At 38.5% G+C, this 18,245-nt stretch overlaps 1 protein-coding gene across 1 annotated transcript in view; it reads left to right on the top strand.

Moving 5' to 3' along the window:
• The window catches only part of snx19b (sorting nexin 19b), a 164,515-nt gene that overhangs the window by 117,665 nt on the left and 28,605 nt on the right, over window positions 1–18,245 (top strand). The window contains exon 9 of the mRNA XM_020527299.2: window positions 13,710–13,894. Coding sequence (XP_020382888.2) covers window positions 13,710–13,894 — 185 coding nt within the window. The remainder of the gene's footprint in view (window positions 1–13,709; window positions 13,895–18,245) is intronic.

Below are 18,245 nucleotides of genomic sequence, written 5' to 3' on the forward strand. Positions count from 1 at the left end.
TTATGCCCTGTAATCCTGATTTTCATATGTCTCCAGAAAGTGCATTTAGTTACATAGTTCAGATATCCTTTCTGCCATTTAGTAGACCAGAACATTAGAATTAGGAGCAGGGTAGGCAGTTAACCCATCACAGGATAAGCTTGTTAAGGTCACAATTCTCAGCTTTTGTTTAAAGTTGCATTCTGATTTCAACTGTTTTGACGGTGTTGAGTGATATTGCTTTACACTGGAGCTGCAGGTACAGTGTGTGAACAAAGCTGAACCTTGTACCAAACGCACATCAGCATAGAGCTGAGTGAAATTCGCTGGAGGAGGTAGTCTCGTTCTACTTTGCTTGGAAATCAAATTGGATCTTGGCACCTGACTCACATTCCAAGTTTAGATTTGGTGTAAAAGTGTTTTGGTTATACCTTGATTCTAAATGCATGAAGCATGAATACAGTGTGACATCTTAAAAAAATGTGTGGAATGGCCTGATTTATAGAGTGGCTGCTGTTTTCACCCATGTTACAACACTAACTTCAAAACTTAAAGCACTTCATCTCTGAGAATTAAGTAACTTTTCACAGGTGTGATAAGGTACTATATCAATGTAAGCTTCTTTCAAATTACCATACCACATTGAATTCCAAGCAAATGCTGTCATCAAAAACAATTCCAGTAAAGTTGACTAGTTGTAATTTAGGTCATTTAGTTATTTATTATCCTGGTTGCAGGATTGTAATGAAGCATAAATACCAGTTATCAGCATGCAGTTTTCAGTGATGTCATACTGTGGTTGTGTCCATCTGTTGCATGCCCTTAAAGTAATTGATAACATGCCTGCAAAAACAGTCCAGAACATAGGAGGTGAAGAGAAAGAATGTGTTCTTTATGACCCCTAAAATTTGGGTGCTGTTTCTCGCAACTATAGTAGCATCTTCCTGAAACAGTTTTTTTTAATCCTTTGCAGGTTATGCTTAACAAAATAACAAGACATTGCAGTTATTAGCGAAAAATAAATTTTCATGCTTCTCAGTCCATTTTCAATCCAACATCAGAATTAGCTTTTATTTTGGCAGCAGTTAAAAAGCAAAATAACTCAAAAGTGAGACACAAAGCTGTTATGTGTGCCTATAAGCTCTTGTGATGGATAGTCATTTTACTTTAAGTAACAGTGAAAGAGTTAACTGTTTGGGATTATACTACCTGCAGTCTTTTTTTTATTTAAATCTGTTAACACTTTAATAATTGTACATTAATGAAGGCTAGTGCGGGAATTGAACCTGGCCTGATGACATCACGCTGCGGTGCAAATCAGCCCTCCAGCCAACTGGGCCACAAAGGTCCCACCTTCTCAGTCTTGTCCCTTATCTGAGGCTTGGTAACCCTTAGTTTAAACCACCACAAATTGTCTCTCTAATGAAAGAGCAGCCGTATGGTCTTTTGTGACTGTGGTGGCTTTGCTATCAATGAAGGATAATATCACTTCTTGATGATTATTATGTAAAATTGTCATCTCAGACTTGTGGAATAGGATGCAGTATCTTAATTCAGAGGTATAACAGCTGCACATATATAAGACTAGATTAAACTTTTTCTTGACTGCAACACCAGCAGCCTAGTCTTGCATCCATTGCAGAGATTTCCTCTGAGGCCCACCAATCAAGTTTCTAAGGTCAGGGGAATTTTAAACTATTCTGTCTGGATGCCATCTTGGGACTTGACACATACCCAATGGCAACATCAAGAATAGCACTTGGGTAGCTGTGAGAATTCAGAATTCTTCTGCAGTATTTCAAAATCGTGGGACTGGACAGTTTGATATTTGAACCATTACTTTAACTCCCTTTGGGGAATTTAAAATTTAAATTCACACTCTGTACCTGTAACTACACTGAACACCAGGGGTGCACATGTATCACCTGTGTCTGATGTTGCTAAGATGGACATGATATATTCTTGTTGTAAGTTTGAGAAACTAATGTGACTAAAGGCAGATGAGTTGCCAGGACCTGTCGGCCTCCATCTAATGGTTTTAATGAAAATGGCTGCAGAGATAGTGGAGGCATTGGTCAAAATATTGCAGGTCAGATTGAATTTCGGGAAGGTTCTGCAGGTTGAGAAACCTGTAATGTGAGATCGCTGTTCACAAAGGGAACAAGAAACTATCGGCCAGTTGGCCTAAAATTTGTTATTGTGAAAGAAATAGCAAGAAGCTTAGGAAAGCTTAACATAATCAAAGAGTCAATATGGCTTTGTGAAAAGGAAATCATATTTGACAAATTTACTATGGTTCTTTGAGGATATAACAAACAGAGTTGTTAAAGGGGAACCAGTAGATCTGTATTTGGATTTCCAAAAGACTTTCTTTAAAGTGCCACATAAAAAGGTTATTTCACAAGAATGAAGCTCACGGTATTGTGGATAGTATATTGGCATTAATTGAAGATTGATTAACAAAGAAGACAATAAGTCTGGATTAATAGATCTTTTACAATATGGAAACCAGTGGAGTGCCACAAGGATTAGCCCTAGAGTCTCAATTATTTATTATCTATCCATCAATGACTTGGAGGATAGGGGCAGAGTGTAATGTATCAAAATTTGCTGATGATACAAAAATAGATGGGAGGGCATGTTGTAATGAGAAGTTAAGGAATCTGCCAGGGATATCGATAGGTTGAATGAGTGGCCAAAGACTTGTCAGGTGAAGTTGAACGTAGCAAAGTGTGAGGTTGTGCACTTTGGTAGGAAGAATCAACGCATTCTATTATTTAAATGGAGACAGACTCCAAAAATTGCAACATACACTGATCTGGGTATTCTTGTGCATGAAATAAACAGGCAGTTACAACAAGTAATTAAGAGGCAAATGGAATTTTGGCCTTTATTGCTGGAAGGTTGGAATTTAAGTGTAGAGAAGTCCTGTTATATCTGTACAGGGTGTTTTTGAGGCTGCACCTGGAGTATTGTATACAGTTTTGGTCCACATATGTATAATAGGATATGCTGACAGTGTAGGGAGTTGAAAGGAAATTCAGTAAGAAGATTTCTGGGACGAATGGATTAACTTATCAGGAATAGTCAAGCAGGCTAAGTCTTTATTTATTAGAGCTTAGAAGATGACAGGTGATCTTATTGAAATTCTGCAAGATTTTGATGGGCCTTGACAAGGTAGATGTTGAGAAGATCCTAATGTTGAGGAAATTTCAAACTAGGGGACATTGTTGCAGAATAAGGGGACTCTCATTTGAAACTCAGATGGTAAGGAATTGCCTTTCTCAGATGGTAAGGCATGTCTGGAATTCTCTACCCCAGAGAATTGTTGAAGTTAGATCAGTAAAAGTATTTAAAGAGGAGGTAGATAGATTTTTGAAATGTTGAATTTAAGGCTATGACAAGTTGGTGCACAATAAGAGTTAAGGCTTACAGCAGATCAGCCATGATCTCATTAAATGACCAGAATGACCAGGCTTGAGGGGATAAATGAGCTATCCCGGCTCCTATTTCTTATGCTGTTAATGACAAGAGTCCTAACATTAACAAACAAGCAGGAATTAAAATGATCTCTTAGGGTGCTGCATGCAGTTTTCACCCCCTTTTGTGGTAAATACCAATTTAACTGATGATCATCTGATGCTTAGAAGCAGTATATACTATCTACAAGGTGCACTGCAGAAATTCACCAAAGTTCCTTAGACTGCACCTTCAAAACCCACAGCCACTTCCATTTAGAAGGGCAAGACTAGGAGGCTGGAAGAACACAGCCGGCCATGCAGCATCTGGAGGAAAGGAGCTGTCAACATTTTGGGTATTACACTTCTTCAGGACTGGATGTGGGGGTAGGGAGAGCTACAGATAAAGGGGCGGGAGGAAGGGGTGGAGGTGGAATGGTGTTAGTAGGTAGACACTGGTGGTAGGTACGACCTGGTTGGTCGGTGAGAGCGATGAATCCGGTTGGTGGCTGGAAGGGGGGTGGTCAGAAGGTGGAATGAAAGGGAGGAGGTGGGGCTGGAAGGGGAGCCAGGTGATTGGTGGGAAGGTTATTTGAAATTGGAGAGCTCAACATTGAGTTCTGACTTAGAAATGCACTGTTATTCCTTCACTATCACTGGGTCAAAATCCTGGAATTCCCTCCCTAAGGACATTGTGGGTTTACCTATAGCACATGGACTGCAGTGGTGCAAGAAGGCAACTCGCCATCAAGGGCAACTAGAAGCAGGCAATAATGCTTCAGTGAAGTTTTTTTTTAAAAAAAGCTTAGCTTAGCTGCAGCTTAATTACAAAGGTAAAGTTGTGATCCAGTTACATAATTACATATTCAGAGCCACTTAACTAGCAGTTCATAGATTCATGGACAGAAGAGACCTAGGTAAGTATTAAGACTTTTTTTTGCAGGACAGGAGGAGCCAATGTGATCCTTAAATACCACAAGGAGACTCGAGGCTTCTGATGACCTGGATCATTCCTAATTCTGATCATGATAGTTTCCTCACCCTTCCTTCACTCATGAATTAACCCCTTCAATACCATGTTTTTACTGTTCTTTCCCACTAGCTCTTAAGCTATTCCTGCTGTCTTTGAGCATTTCTAATGGACAAGAAATAGAGACCCAGGAGTTAAGATGTTCGGGCTCTGGTATGTTGATTTGATCACCACCCACTTCAGACTCTATCACTGATTCCTGCCACAGTTAAAATTAGGGCTCAATGGCCCAACTGTCTCAGCCTTGAAAGAACTCTGAGCAGATCTCTTTTTAGAACACTGACACTGGTTAGAAATGTCGATCAGACAATTTAATGTTGTTGAAAATTGTTGAGTGAATTTCATCCAATGTCCTTTTGATCATCTGCTGTCACTTTGGCAGAACGATTGAGAAAACTCTGGAGAAATTATGTCTTCGTGTCGAGCTGAGGACTTGGTGGTTCATTCACTGAGGTTGTTGGAGGACAAGCAGGAGAATCTCCCCAGAGTTCTTCACTGTTGTACAACATTGACTTTGCTTTTTGGGTAGAACTGATTGCAGGTGCAAAGCAGATAACATTGACCTTTTCTACTCCAGATGTGATGTCATTGTTCAAGCAGACTTACAAATAAGCTTATCTCCGGGGAAGCAGCCTTCCTTATAAATTACTGCCGTTGGCCCTTTTGACATGTGACATATTAAATAACTTCACAGTTCCTCATTACGACTGAAGAGAACATGCTGCTCAGTCAGTATTAACCTGAAGGATACTGCAGTAGTGTCAGCTAGTGCATGGAATTTAGAAACACCAATGCTGTCTGAACAAGCTCTCAGATAATTTATTGCCACACAGGCACTTTGAAAGTTCACTTTATCTTGGAAGTATCATTTTTAAAAAAAAATTCAAGTGACATTTTTAGGAAGAAGTAGTACAAAAGTTGTAAATTGACCAACTTCAACGTTCTCCATCCAAAACATCTCTTGTTAATCAGTGCACAGTTACAGGCATGATTCAGAATGCATAAAACTTGAGGGAAATGTTTTGGTATGATAAATTTCATGCTTTTTATTTACAGTCCTGTTGCCATCATTTATATGACCATGAAACAGAGTCACATCACAGAAAAAAATACTGAAACGCCTCATGCTTATCCTTATTATTAAGTGGCTTTATTTTTGTTTTCAAGTTGCAGATTGGAGAAATTGTGGCATTATTATACTTTAGCATGCAGGAGAATTTCATCTGAGAAGTCTCAGAGATTCTACGTAATAGTCTTCTTTATGTATTGGTTTGAATAAAATTAAGTTGAGCTATAAACAACACAGGAGGGGCTAACCGCACCAACTTAAATGATCAATTGTGAATAGAATGTAATGGATTTCGGAGGGAGAAGAATGGTCCTTCAATAGTGATGTACTTACTCTTTCATTGAAGCTGAACTTTGTATCATGACTGAAGAAAAATGTGGACCTTTAAAGAATGAGTTCAAAGTTGTCAGTGGTATGCGAATCATGTTAACTTAGTCTATGTCTGTGTCTAAAATGTTGTGGTGCAACTGCAAGGATGATTGAAAGTAAAACATTAATGGTTAATCACAGAAGTTTCAGATGTTGGACATATGGTTTCCAAGTGTGAGTCTTTCTTCACCTTTTTCAGTTTGTAATTGTAGGGCTTAGAAGTTTTCCAGAGGAGTCTAGGACATGGTTCAGCATTGGTGTAAATGATTAGATTAATGAAGCATTCAATGTACCAGTTCCAACGCATTTCAGGCAATTTATAAATACCTGATTGTCAGTGCAATTATGCAATAGATTTAGATTTAGATTTATTCATTTGTCGTATGTACTAAATATAGGAATGCATAAGTACAGTGAAAAGTGCAAAGAAGTCACCACTCACTGACACCCACTTGGTTACAAAAACCAGAACTAAAAGATTTAACAGAGCCAAACGTTAAGCAAGTAAAATAAAGTCCAGATCTCAGAATCTCAAGTCCCATCTTCATAATAGTGCAGGTGTCACTCCTATGACCCGACTCCTTAGGTACGTAGTTAAAAGGGTGGGAGGATGGAATTACTACAAGGAGGAGAGAGGAGAGAGAAGAAGAAAAAAGAAAGAAAAAAGAAAGGAAAAGGAAAGGGAGCTGGCGAGAAGAGTGGAATTCCGAGTGGAGCAACTTAGCCTGCTGCCATCTTGCAGTAACAATAACAGTAAATTAAAATATTAAATTACGTAAAACTTCTGAAAGTTACCATTACTTTTAAACCTTCTTTACAACAGTTTCTAATTTATGTTTCAAGCATTAGTAATTACTAAGGGATTTAATGTAGTTAATCAATAGTAAGGTTGTTTTATAATATTTAACATCCAATGTAATGTAACTCTGGTAATGATTCAATATGACATTTCTATATTAATTCAGAAGCATAAGGTCAGTAGGTTCCTGGAAGCATCCCCTCTTGCAAGTTCCCTCCAAGTTGAGCAACATCCTGACGTGGGACAATATCATTGTTCCTTCATAGTCATTGGGCCAAATCCTGGAAAGCCCTACATGTCAACACTGTGGGTGAATATTCCAGAATACTTGAATGTGAGTACCAAGGTGTCTGCAAGAAAAGAGAGCCTTTGAATATTTGCTGGCTCTTGAGGATGTCCTGACACGTGAAAGAACTGAGAGAGACATTTTGAGGGCTAACCACTCTGAAAAGCATTGCTGGGCATTGAAGTATTATTGAAAAATCTGCAAATGCCAGTTAAAATTCACAACCACCAGATGAAATGAATATTTAACCTATTATAATTTCTTTTTTTAAGCTTTTTAGTTTTGGTACAATTCATTAGGTGTTTTGAGAACTTTGGTTTCTAAACGTATGTACTTCAGTTGTCCACAGTACCTTTCAAATTGAACACATATGTTATTGTGAATTTGAGTAGTTCTGTCAACAATTGAATTAATTGAATTCAAATGATATGTTGATGGAAAAGTCTAAATTAAAGCAATCTTTCTTGCACAGTATTTCCGACAACACTGGGCTGCTGTATCATTTAAGGAAGAGGTAGACAGATTTTTAAATAGTAACGTGTTGAAGGGTTATGGGAGTGGGCAGGAAAGTGGAAATGAGATCAGCCATGACCGTATTGAATGCTAAGGCAGGTTCGAGGGGCCGAATTGCCTCCTACTCTCCTAGTTTTTATGCTCTTACGAATGGTTGCCATTAGTGCTGAGGCAGAGGCTGCATCTGTATTCTTCAGAACCAGAAGTGTTTATAGCTGTTTTTCCAAGAGGCAATGTGTATTCGAGGAAAGCACTGTTAAGTTGTGCTGTTATTTGTGCAAACAGGATTGGTTTTGGTTTCAGTTTCCGAAATAATTTAAGATGCTTCCTTGTCTGATAATAAATGATCCACACAATGAAAACTTCTACCCAGAGCTTTTTAATACTCAAGAAGGATGCAAATGATTAGAAAATCTTAATGTGCCAGTCTTTTTAATCATAAAACATACGTGCATAATTTTAATAATGTTAATAATTGATCTGATTTTATTTGGCAATAAACTGCATTTGACAAGCTGAAATATGTAACTTCAAAAGTTATGTTTTCTTCTATTTTTTAAAATTATTTTTCATTGAATGATTTTAAGTTGACTGTGGGATTTTTTTTTTCAAAATTCAGTGTAAAAGCAGACTAAAGGCTTTACTTACAAAATTGAAGCCTTTTCTATTCCATAATGTGAACAGGCAACACTATTTGAATAAACAAACATATTTACAAAAAACAAGTATTTAGCCCATACCTGACCTGTATTCAGGATATGATTATATTTATGTAGTGTGAAAATGAGTTAATTGAGCTGGTGATGCATGTACATCAGGAATCAATAATTAGATGTATAGCTTATATCAAATTAGCATCTGCATCCAAAGTAAGCAGCAAGTGTTGAAGCTTCTTAATCATGTTGCCAAGCATTTGAGATCAGTAGAGTTAAACTTTGTGCTTCTGTTAATTTAGAGGAGGTCTTCACTCAAGGAAAAAATGGGCAGTAAATTGCTTCAGCTTTCAGAAAATAATGGCCTGTTTTAATTAATATTAACACAGGGGAATGAGGTTGTTGATTTGGAGACCATGGTGCTGAACCTTAATAAAGGAAACTATAAGGATATGAGGCGTGAGTTGGCCTTGATAGGTTGGGGAGAGTTACTTAAAGGGATGACAGTGGATAGTCAATGGCAATCATTCAAGAAACGCACGGGGAAATCTGCAACAACTGTTTATTCCTGTCTGTCACAAAAGCAAAATGGGTAAGAGGACCAATCCATGGCTTACAAAGGAAATAAGAGATAGTATCCGATCCAAGGAAGAAGCATACATATTGGCCAAGAAAAATAACAATCCTGAGGATTGGGAGCAGTTTAAAATTCAGCAAACAATGATCAAGGGATTGATTAAAAAGGGAAAAATAGAGTACGAAAGTAAGCTTGCAGGGCACATAAAGACTGACGCTAAGAGTTTCTGTAGGTATGTGAAGAGAAATAGATTGGTTAAGACAAATACAGGTCCCCGACAGACAGAAATGGGGAAATGTATAATAGGGGACAAAGAAAGGGCTGAGGAACTGAATACATACTTTGGTTCTGTCTTCACAAAAGAGGACACAAATCTTTTACCAGAATTGTTGGAGGATGCAAGATTTAGCGAGAGGGAAGACTTGAGGGAGATCACTACTAGGAGAGAAATGGTGCTGGGAAAATTGTTAGGATTGAAGGCTGATAAATCTCCAGGGCCTGATAATCTACATCCCAGAGTACTTAGGGAAGTAGCTCTAGAAATAGTGGATGCATTGGTGGTCATCTTCCAGGATTCTATAGACTCTGGAACAGTTCCTGCAGATTAGAGGATGGCTGATTTCACTCCATTATTCAAAAAGGGAAGTAGAGAGAAAACAGGGAATTATAGACCGGTGAGCTTAACATCAGTAGTGGGGAAAATTCTCGAATCCATTGTCAAGGATTTTACAGCAGAGCATTTAGAAAGCAGGATCAGACAATGTCAGCATGGATTTATGAAGGAGAACTTATGGTTGACAAATCTGTTGCTATTCTATGAAGATGTAACTAATAGAGTTGACAAGGAGGAACCAGTCGATGTGGTAGATTTGGATTTTCGGAAAGCATTTGACAAAGTCCTGCACAGGAGAGATTAATGTGCAAGATCAAAGGTTATGGGGAGAAAGCAGGATTAGGCCATTGAGTTGGATGATCAGCCATGATCGTGAATAGTGGTGAAGCAGGCATGAAGGGCTGAATGGCCTCTTCCAGCTTATCTCTTCTAAGCTCCCGTGTAACATTTTTGCATTTAGTCGTTGGCTGTATGTTGAAATCTAGAATTGGAAGAAGTTAGTTCTGTAATGACAGTCATGATTCTAGTATCATTGTCTTTGGGAGTCATGTAAAGGACAGGTATAAAAATTATAGGCAAAACAGAGTTGCTGGAAAAGGTCAGCAGGTCTGGCAGCATCGGTGAAGATAAAGCAGACTTAATGTTTCAGGTCCGGTGACCCTTACTCAGAACCAGACTTGAGACGTTAACTCTGATTTCTCTTCACAGATGCAGCCAGACCTGCTGAGCTCTTCCAGCAACTTCTGTTTTTGTTTCTGATTTTAAAAATCTGTAGTTCTTTCAGTTGTTATAAAACTTATACTTGCTTTTAAATATATTCTTGGACTATTAGGGAGCCATTGACAATATTAAATAAAATAAAGAACGGTGGATGCTGAAGATCTGAACCAAAAACAGAAATTGCTGGCAAAACTCAGCAGGTCTGGCAGCATCTGTGGGAAGAAAGCAGAGTTAACATTTTGAGGCTAGTGACTCTTCATCAGAAAAATTCAGGGTTTTGCCAGCAATTTCTGTTTCTGTAACAACATGAAGTGTTTGGGACTGAATTTTAAAGAAAAATGGAAGTACTTTTGTTATCATTCCATTTTAAATTTTGTTCTTATAACTTTCTTGACCTGTCATGGACTGTTTACTGTAGTGTTGAGGTACTTGCACCTGAAACATTTTAAGCCCAATGTCATGTCTGAAATTATGTTTCCTGAGGTTTCATTGAATGTCACAAATTTTGAAAGTCATGTTGGGCTTTACCAAATTTACTCTGAGGTAAGAATAAATAGGTATTATGACAGCACAAGATGTACTCCATTAATTGCTAAATTCAATGTACAGAAAGAAGAAAAAGTCTTAATTTACTTTTCTGTAATTTAACAAGTCAGTCCGATGTTGAATCATGTGCTAAATTCCTCCAGTTGGCACGCTGAGCTTATTTAAAATTGCTGAGCTCTGTAAGTTAAAAGTGACAGATCAAATCTCCCATTTACTGTATTAGTTCAAATATTTATTTGAGCTTTTGTTTTCAATTGTTAGACTCATAGAATCCCTACAGTGTAGAAAGAGGCCATTTGGCCCATTGAGTCTGCACCAACCCTCTGAACTGCATTCCACTCAGACCCACCCTATCACTGTAATCCCACATTTACTGTAGCTAACGTAGTTAACCTGCACATCCCTGGACAATACATGGCAATTTAGCATGACTAATCCATCTGGCATGCACATCTTTGGACTGTGGGGAGAAACCAGAGTACCCAGTGGAAGCTTACACAGACAACATACAAACTCCACACAGTTAGTCACCCAAGGCTGGAATCAAACGCAGATCCCTGGTGCCGTGAGGCAGCAGTGCTAACCACTGAGCCATCCTGCCATGTTAGTCAACAATCCCTGCCCTTTGTAGGCAAATATACACACTTCCTGAGGGGAAGAGATCCCAATTGGGTTTAGCTGTGCTGTAGTCTGGCCTACTGACCCTCAGTACACTATCCCTTATAAAGAGGAACCATTTAAATGAGAACAGATAACCCATCAAAGAGTTGATGCAAGCCAATTTTACCCTCCCTCACTGACTCTTTGCCCAGTTCAATAATATATTTATAAGCCCTAATAATTCGATCATGTTTTGTGATCAATGCCTTAGCAGCGTGGGGCTAGATTTTCCTCCCTCTACATGGTCAAATTGAGCACCCAAGCCCACACTCGCCAGCAGAAAGACTGGGTGATGGCCTCCTATTCGCCACCACCTCCGTATTTGCCATCCAATGTTGGTGGGGTCTTTATGATGCCCACCCACTCAGAGGATTGGATGTTCCGGAGCCTCAGCAGTCCTACTGAGAGATGTGACACTGCTGATACAGGACTGAGATGGAGGGAACTATGCTGCCTGCACTGAAATACAGAAGTGCGCAAGATTGTAGCTGGCAAATTTCCTGTCTTTAACTCTACCTAGCTTGCTGCAGGGAAGCCTCCTCTGTGAGAGACCACAAAATTGTCTCCAAATGGGGACTTGAACTCTTTAATTGGCTGTATGCCTCCATGGTGCAAGTAACCAATTTTCATCCCAGCCTGGCCTCTGGGAAATCTCCCCAGTGGTGGGAATCTTATTCTGCACCTCCAACAGCTCGGAAAATACAGTCTTATGTTTTTATACTGCTGCTGTAATAGTATTAAGTTATTAGATTATCTGAATACTGAGCCAATTACATAAAACTACAACTAGCTTAAGTTTGTCATAGAATCTACAGATCAATTTACAATTATGAGCTTTCTAATTTTCTGTCAGTAAATTAATTATTGAGCGTTGAACTGTTCTTAATTTTAGGAAAAGACATTGTTTAAAATAATGGTATTAATATACCAAAGCTTTTTACTTGAACAGCTCACTTTTTTCTAACACTTGAACACATAACACCCGTGTTTAAACTATCATTGATCAGCTAAATGCAGATCTTGATCATGAAAGAGTTAACAACTGCTAGAAAATAGTTTTGTTAGAAGTAATGGTTTTCACATGTGTTGTTTTGGATCACTATTATCTGGTTGTCATTGTGCCCTGCTGTATTAACCACTTCATAGATACATTTAATGAAATCAAAATCAATGTTCATTCCATCCTTTATGCTTTTCTCAATTGGCATTGAAAGACTTATGAACAGTTTGGTGTTTCATGACGTATGATAGGAATTTCTTTCCATATAGTACCAACAGCAGTTGAGTCTTAAATCACACTGGTAGTCTAAAGATTGTTTTCTCGTTTATAATGGTTGTGTTGACAGAACGCTACCATTAGCATCATTGCACTCGATAATTATTCAATTGGTTTAGGTTCCCTGTTCAGATTGATGCTTACACACATTACCATCTTCAGAATGTATGATATGCCAGTAATATAACGGTGCATTAAGAGTGATACTTTGACACTGTATCTGTTAGAAAGTACAGGTAACGGGAGAGAAATGAGGAAAAAAGTAAACAACATGTTGCTGCAGGGCTACATGGTGTGAATTTTCAGCAAACCTTAAGGTGCTAGAAACACTTGGGAACTAACAGCCTAAATTAAAGGCCTGCACAATTGGAACGAGATTCCATTATTGTGTTACTTGGCACTACCACTGTTACTACATAAAGCTACTACAAATCGTGTGTAATACTGGGTAAGAAATTGCCATTATTTAAAGGGGCAGTCATCTTCTGTCATCTAAATCATTGTAAACATTTAACAGATATATTGCTTGCCTGGGGAAATGGTGGTGTAGAATACACACCTCTCGCAATCTTAGGCTAATGCTCTGGGAACACGGATTCAGTGAAGGTGACCATGAAGCTATCATTGATCGTTGGAAAACCCCATCTGATTTGGAATTGTCCTTTAGAGAAGAAGACCTGCCACTCTTACCTGGTCTGGCCTGTAGCTGACTCCAAATCCACAGCAGTGTGGTTGATTGTTAATTGCTTACTGTAACAGCCAAGCAAGTCATCTAGTTAAAAGCAATTAAAGATGGGCAGCAAATGCTGGAGTCCGCATCCCATGAAAGAATAAAGAAAAAAAAACTTGATCATTTATGGGTGCAGAATTTTTTTCCAGCCACTACCAGAAAAACAAATGCCTCGAACACTTAGGTGAGAATTGAAGGCACTTGCTTCCTGAAAATGGGAGTATTGTCTTGGCTGTTCCAGCCTGGTTGGAGGGAGAGAAGCAACGGTATCAGCAGTGCATGGAGCAACAGCTGCAGGGAGACCATAGAGGAGAAGAAAAGTGAGACTGAAAGAATTTATTAGTGTCTGATTGATGGATTGTTTACTTATTGATTAATGTCATGCATTCATTTTCATGTACACAGTCTCATTGTATCTCTTCTATTTACAGGTGGCTGGAGGTCCAAATCATTAATCTGACGTGTGCTCAACACTGGGTTGTGTACCTCAGGCTTTTGCAGGAAGCTATCTGGCCTGGAGGAACTTTACCTAAATTTCCGAAGTCAGTCAGAACACAAGAACAGAAAGTACAGACCAAGGAATTGGCTTTCCAGTGTCTAATGAAAATGCTGCCAGGTTAATTTTTTTTCTTTCTTGTAATTGGGCCAACTGGAATCAATGTTAATTCATGATGGGGAATTAATTATCTTTAATGAAAGCAGAAAATGCTTGGAATGCTCAGCATCTTTGGAGAGAGAAACCAAGTTAATGTTTCACTTCAATGACCTGTTAACTCCGTTTCTATCTTCACAGAGACTGCCCTAAATGCTGAGCATTCCAGCATTTTCTACTTTATTCTAGATTTCCAACATCTAAATGTTTTGCGTTTAAATTCATTCGCTTTACTTGTCTAAAATAGAATAGGTTTGTAAAGTGATTATATTTATGCTAAGGAATAATGGATTAACTAATTAACCAACAAAAGTATTGAAGGTAGACCTCGGTGATAAAATATCTAAAAAATGGGAAATAATTAAAATCCAGCCCAGTTCTACAAAAGCCACGATTCCAACATAGCATGTGTATTTGATCTGGTACAACTGAGTGGCATGCTAGGCCATTTCAGATGGCAGTTGAGATTCAGCCACATTACTGTGTGTTTGGAGTCACGTGCAGGCCAGACCAGGTGAGGATGGCAGATTTCCTTCTCTGAAGTTCATTTGTGAGCAAGATGTGTTTTTCCGACAATTGGCAATGGTTTCATGGTCATCAGTAGATTCTTAATTCCAAGTAAAAACCAAAAGAGCTGCGGAAGCTGTGAATCAGGAACAAAAGGGTTCTAAGGAAGGGTCACCGGACCTGAAATGTTAACTCTGATGTTTTTCTGCACAGATGCTGCCAGACCTGCTGAGCTTTCCAGCAACTTCTGTTTTTGTTCCTGATTCTTAATTCCAGTTTTTTTTAAACTGAATTCAAATTCCTCCATCTGCTGTGACAGGATACGAACACAGGTCCCCAGAGCATTAGCTGAGTTTCTGAATTAATAGTCTAGCGGTAATACGACTAGACCATCGCCTTCTGCTTCATCAGTGACCTTCCCTCCATCATAAGGTCAGAAGTGGGGATGTTCACCGATGACTGCACACTGTTTATCTGAGAAGTCTCGAATGATGCTAAAGCAGCCCATGTTCAAATGCAACGAGATCTGGACAACATCCAGGATATTGGGGGACCTATAGTGCAATTCCATCAAGGTGATTATCCCTTTTTTATTTCTAAGTTCTACTCATATAAATATCTTCACTGGACAACCCCTCGGAAATATCCTGTCTACTTACAGGAGTAATATTTCCCTGAATCGAAAGCACTGTACCCACTCCTCTCTTGCCTCTCTTTCTATCCTTCCTATAGCATCTAAAAGCCGTAACATGGAGCTGCCAGTTCTGTTTCTCCCTCAGCCAAATTTCTGTAATGGCTACGATGTCCCAGTCCCATGTTCCCATACAGGCCCTGAGTTCATCAGCCTTACCAGTAAGACCCCTTGCATTGAAATAAATGCAGTTTAATTCTTCACAACTATCTCCATTCTGCTGCCTGAACCTCAGCACACTCAAACTGTACCTATTTGTGGCAGGTACAGTGTTGGTCTCCCTACCTCTAGCCCAGAGGTCCTGGTCAAGCCCTACCTCAGGATGTGGCTACAGTGGTATGTCATAACACATCCAAACAGATTAATATTTAAAAAAAAAAGAAATTCCTCCTCACCTCCATTTTAAGGGAAACTCTTAACTGTAATATATTTTTGTTTGTCTTGTGATTTTGAGTTTGGTAGGTTGAATATGAAATGGAATATTGATAACTTTGAGTGTAATTGGTATGTAGGTATTACTGATTGTAGGGCACTTGGAACAGTTAGACCTAGAAAAGATGCAGGCTGATTTAAAACTGATTTCATGCATTGTGCTATAACAAATGGAAGCTTCGAATACCATGAAACCTCCATCAGCACTTGTCAAGCCACAAAATATTTACAAGAGGATAGAGCAAGCAAATCATTTAATATTTTGAGTGTTGCATTGAATCTAAAAGGGAACACATCAGTGAACCCTATATTTACATATATGATTAGTGATACTACAAAAGGAGAAGTTGCTGGAAAAGCTCTGCAGGTCTGGCAGCGTCTGTGAAGAAAAAAATCAGAGTTAACGTTTCAAGTCCGAAACTGAGTTCTGAGGAAGGGTCACCAGATCCAAAACGTTAACTCTGACTCCTTTTCTTCACAGATGCTGACAGACCTGCTGAGCTTTTCCAGCAACTTCTACTTTTGTTCCTGAGTTACAGCATCTGCAGCTCTTTCGGTTTTGATAAGAGATGCTGCTTGGTAATAAAAAAAAATAGAAAAGAAGCGTATTATCTGAATGGTGAAATGTTGCAGAGTTCTGAGACGCAGAGAGATCTGGGTGTCCTAATGCATAAATCACAGAAGGTTAGTATGTAGGTACAGCAAGGAATTGGGAAAGCTAATAGAATGTTATGTTTCATTGCAACAAGAATAGGCAGGTTATTTTTCAGATTTACAGGGCATGGTCTACATCTGAAGTACTATATATAGTAACTGGTTACTGTACTTACAGAAGGATGTTAATGAGTCGCAAGCAGTTCCAAGAAGGTTTACTGGACTAATATCTGGAATGAGCAGATTGCCTTAAGAGGAAAGGCTAGACACGGTAGGCCCATATCCCTGGGAGTTTAGAAGAATCAGAGGTGACATAATAGAAACAAATAAGATCCTGAAGGCACTTCACTGGATGTGGAAAGGATGTTTCCTTTAGTGGGAGAATCTAGAATTAAGAGTCACAGTTTAAAAATAAGGGGTCACTTATTTAAGTCAGAGATGAGGAATTTTAGTTTTCTCTCACAGATTGTGCATCTTTCGAATTCCCTTCCTCAAAAGGCAGTGGGTACAGAATCTTTTAAATAGTTTTAAAGGCGGAATTAGATAGTTCTTGATTACCAAAGGAATGAAAGATTGTTGGGGTATGCAGGAATTTTGAGATAAGATTAAGATCAGATCATCCAGAATTTTATTGAATGGCAAAGCAGGGTGAAAGGACTGAGTGGCCTTCACTTGTTCCTTGTTAGTGTTTGGTCATGGAGAATTGCCATTAGTTTTTGAAGTAAGACTGGCATTACTAACTTTAGATTGATGCTTGTTAATTACAGGGAACTTTAGCATGCTGTATTTAATAGGATAAGATGTCTGTTCTATCCTGTTTGAGTTAGTCAATGGCAATTATATTATGATGTTTAAATAGTTAATTGGTTTTAAATTCTGTTACTGGTTGAAGAGTTCTTCAAACTCAGGCCTGCTTCATTAACTCTCTTCATTATCTTTTAAATCAATGACCAAGATGCACTTTTATGGTCAAGTGAATATCTCTTCCCCGATTTCGAAACTCCCAGCTGTATAAGCTATTTCTTTTGACATTGGGAATATGCTTTGCCTCATTTAACTGTGTAGAGACTTCTGCAATTAGTCAAAATACTAGCTGAGTCCTAAACACTCCTTATTGTTTCTTTTGGGCAGTTGATTTAATCCAACAGAGTAAATATATTAAACAGAAAAAGCATGCATTTTTGAAGCAGTGTTTCGAGTTATTGGTTTGCTTATCAAGGTTTAAAGTGTTTAAACTTAAGCATTTGTGAATATTAGTTCATATAGAACGGTGTCAAGCTCGAAATTATGCTAACATTTTGTTTTCCAATAACATCATGTTATCCAATTGCTTGTAAACAATGACTTTTTTGTTAGAGAAAGGCATATGATGGAAAGACACATGTTTATCTATTGCTTTTATGCTCCATCCTTGGTTTAATGATAGAACTCTCATCTCTGAAGTGAGAGTCCACATCCCTCTTTAGAAACTTGAACTGAGTGCCCTTTCGGAGCCTTGCAATCTTTTATTGCTATCAATTTCAAAGCTGAGTAGAAGACTTTTCTGACCAAGTTTTATTCCTCAAACAAATAAGCAAAACAAATTAACAAGTCATTATCACACATGTTTGTGGAACCTTGATGTTTACAAATTGCCTGCCATATTACTATAGTAACTGCACTTCACAAGTACTTCATTGGCTATAAAATGCCTAAGTGTTTTGGAACATTCTGAGGTTATGAAATGTGCCCTATAAAAGCAAGTTGTTAATTTCTTTCTCTCACTCCATCTCATCCTCAGGATGTCCTAAAGTGCTTCACAGGAAAAGAGCTGTTTTTTAAGTATTATGCAGATAAATGCACCAACTAATTTGCACACATTCCTCAAATAGTAATTGCATCAGTGACCAGCTGATTTGCTTTGGCTGTGATGAACTGATGAAAGGAAATGAAAACACTTTCTTTTACCACAGAAGCTGATTGAAATGGCTGAATATAGCCAGAATTTTCTGTTTTATTTCAGATTTCCAAGTTCCGCTGCCATATTTTGCT

Source organism: Rhincodon typus, chromosome 32, assembly GCF_021869965.1.
Source record: "Rhincodon typus isolate 14 chromosome 32, sRhiTyp1.1, whole genome shotgun sequence".
Taxonomy (NCBI): Eukaryota; Metazoa; Chordata; class Chondrichthyes; order Orectolobiformes; family Rhincodontidae; genus Rhincodon; species Rhincodon typus.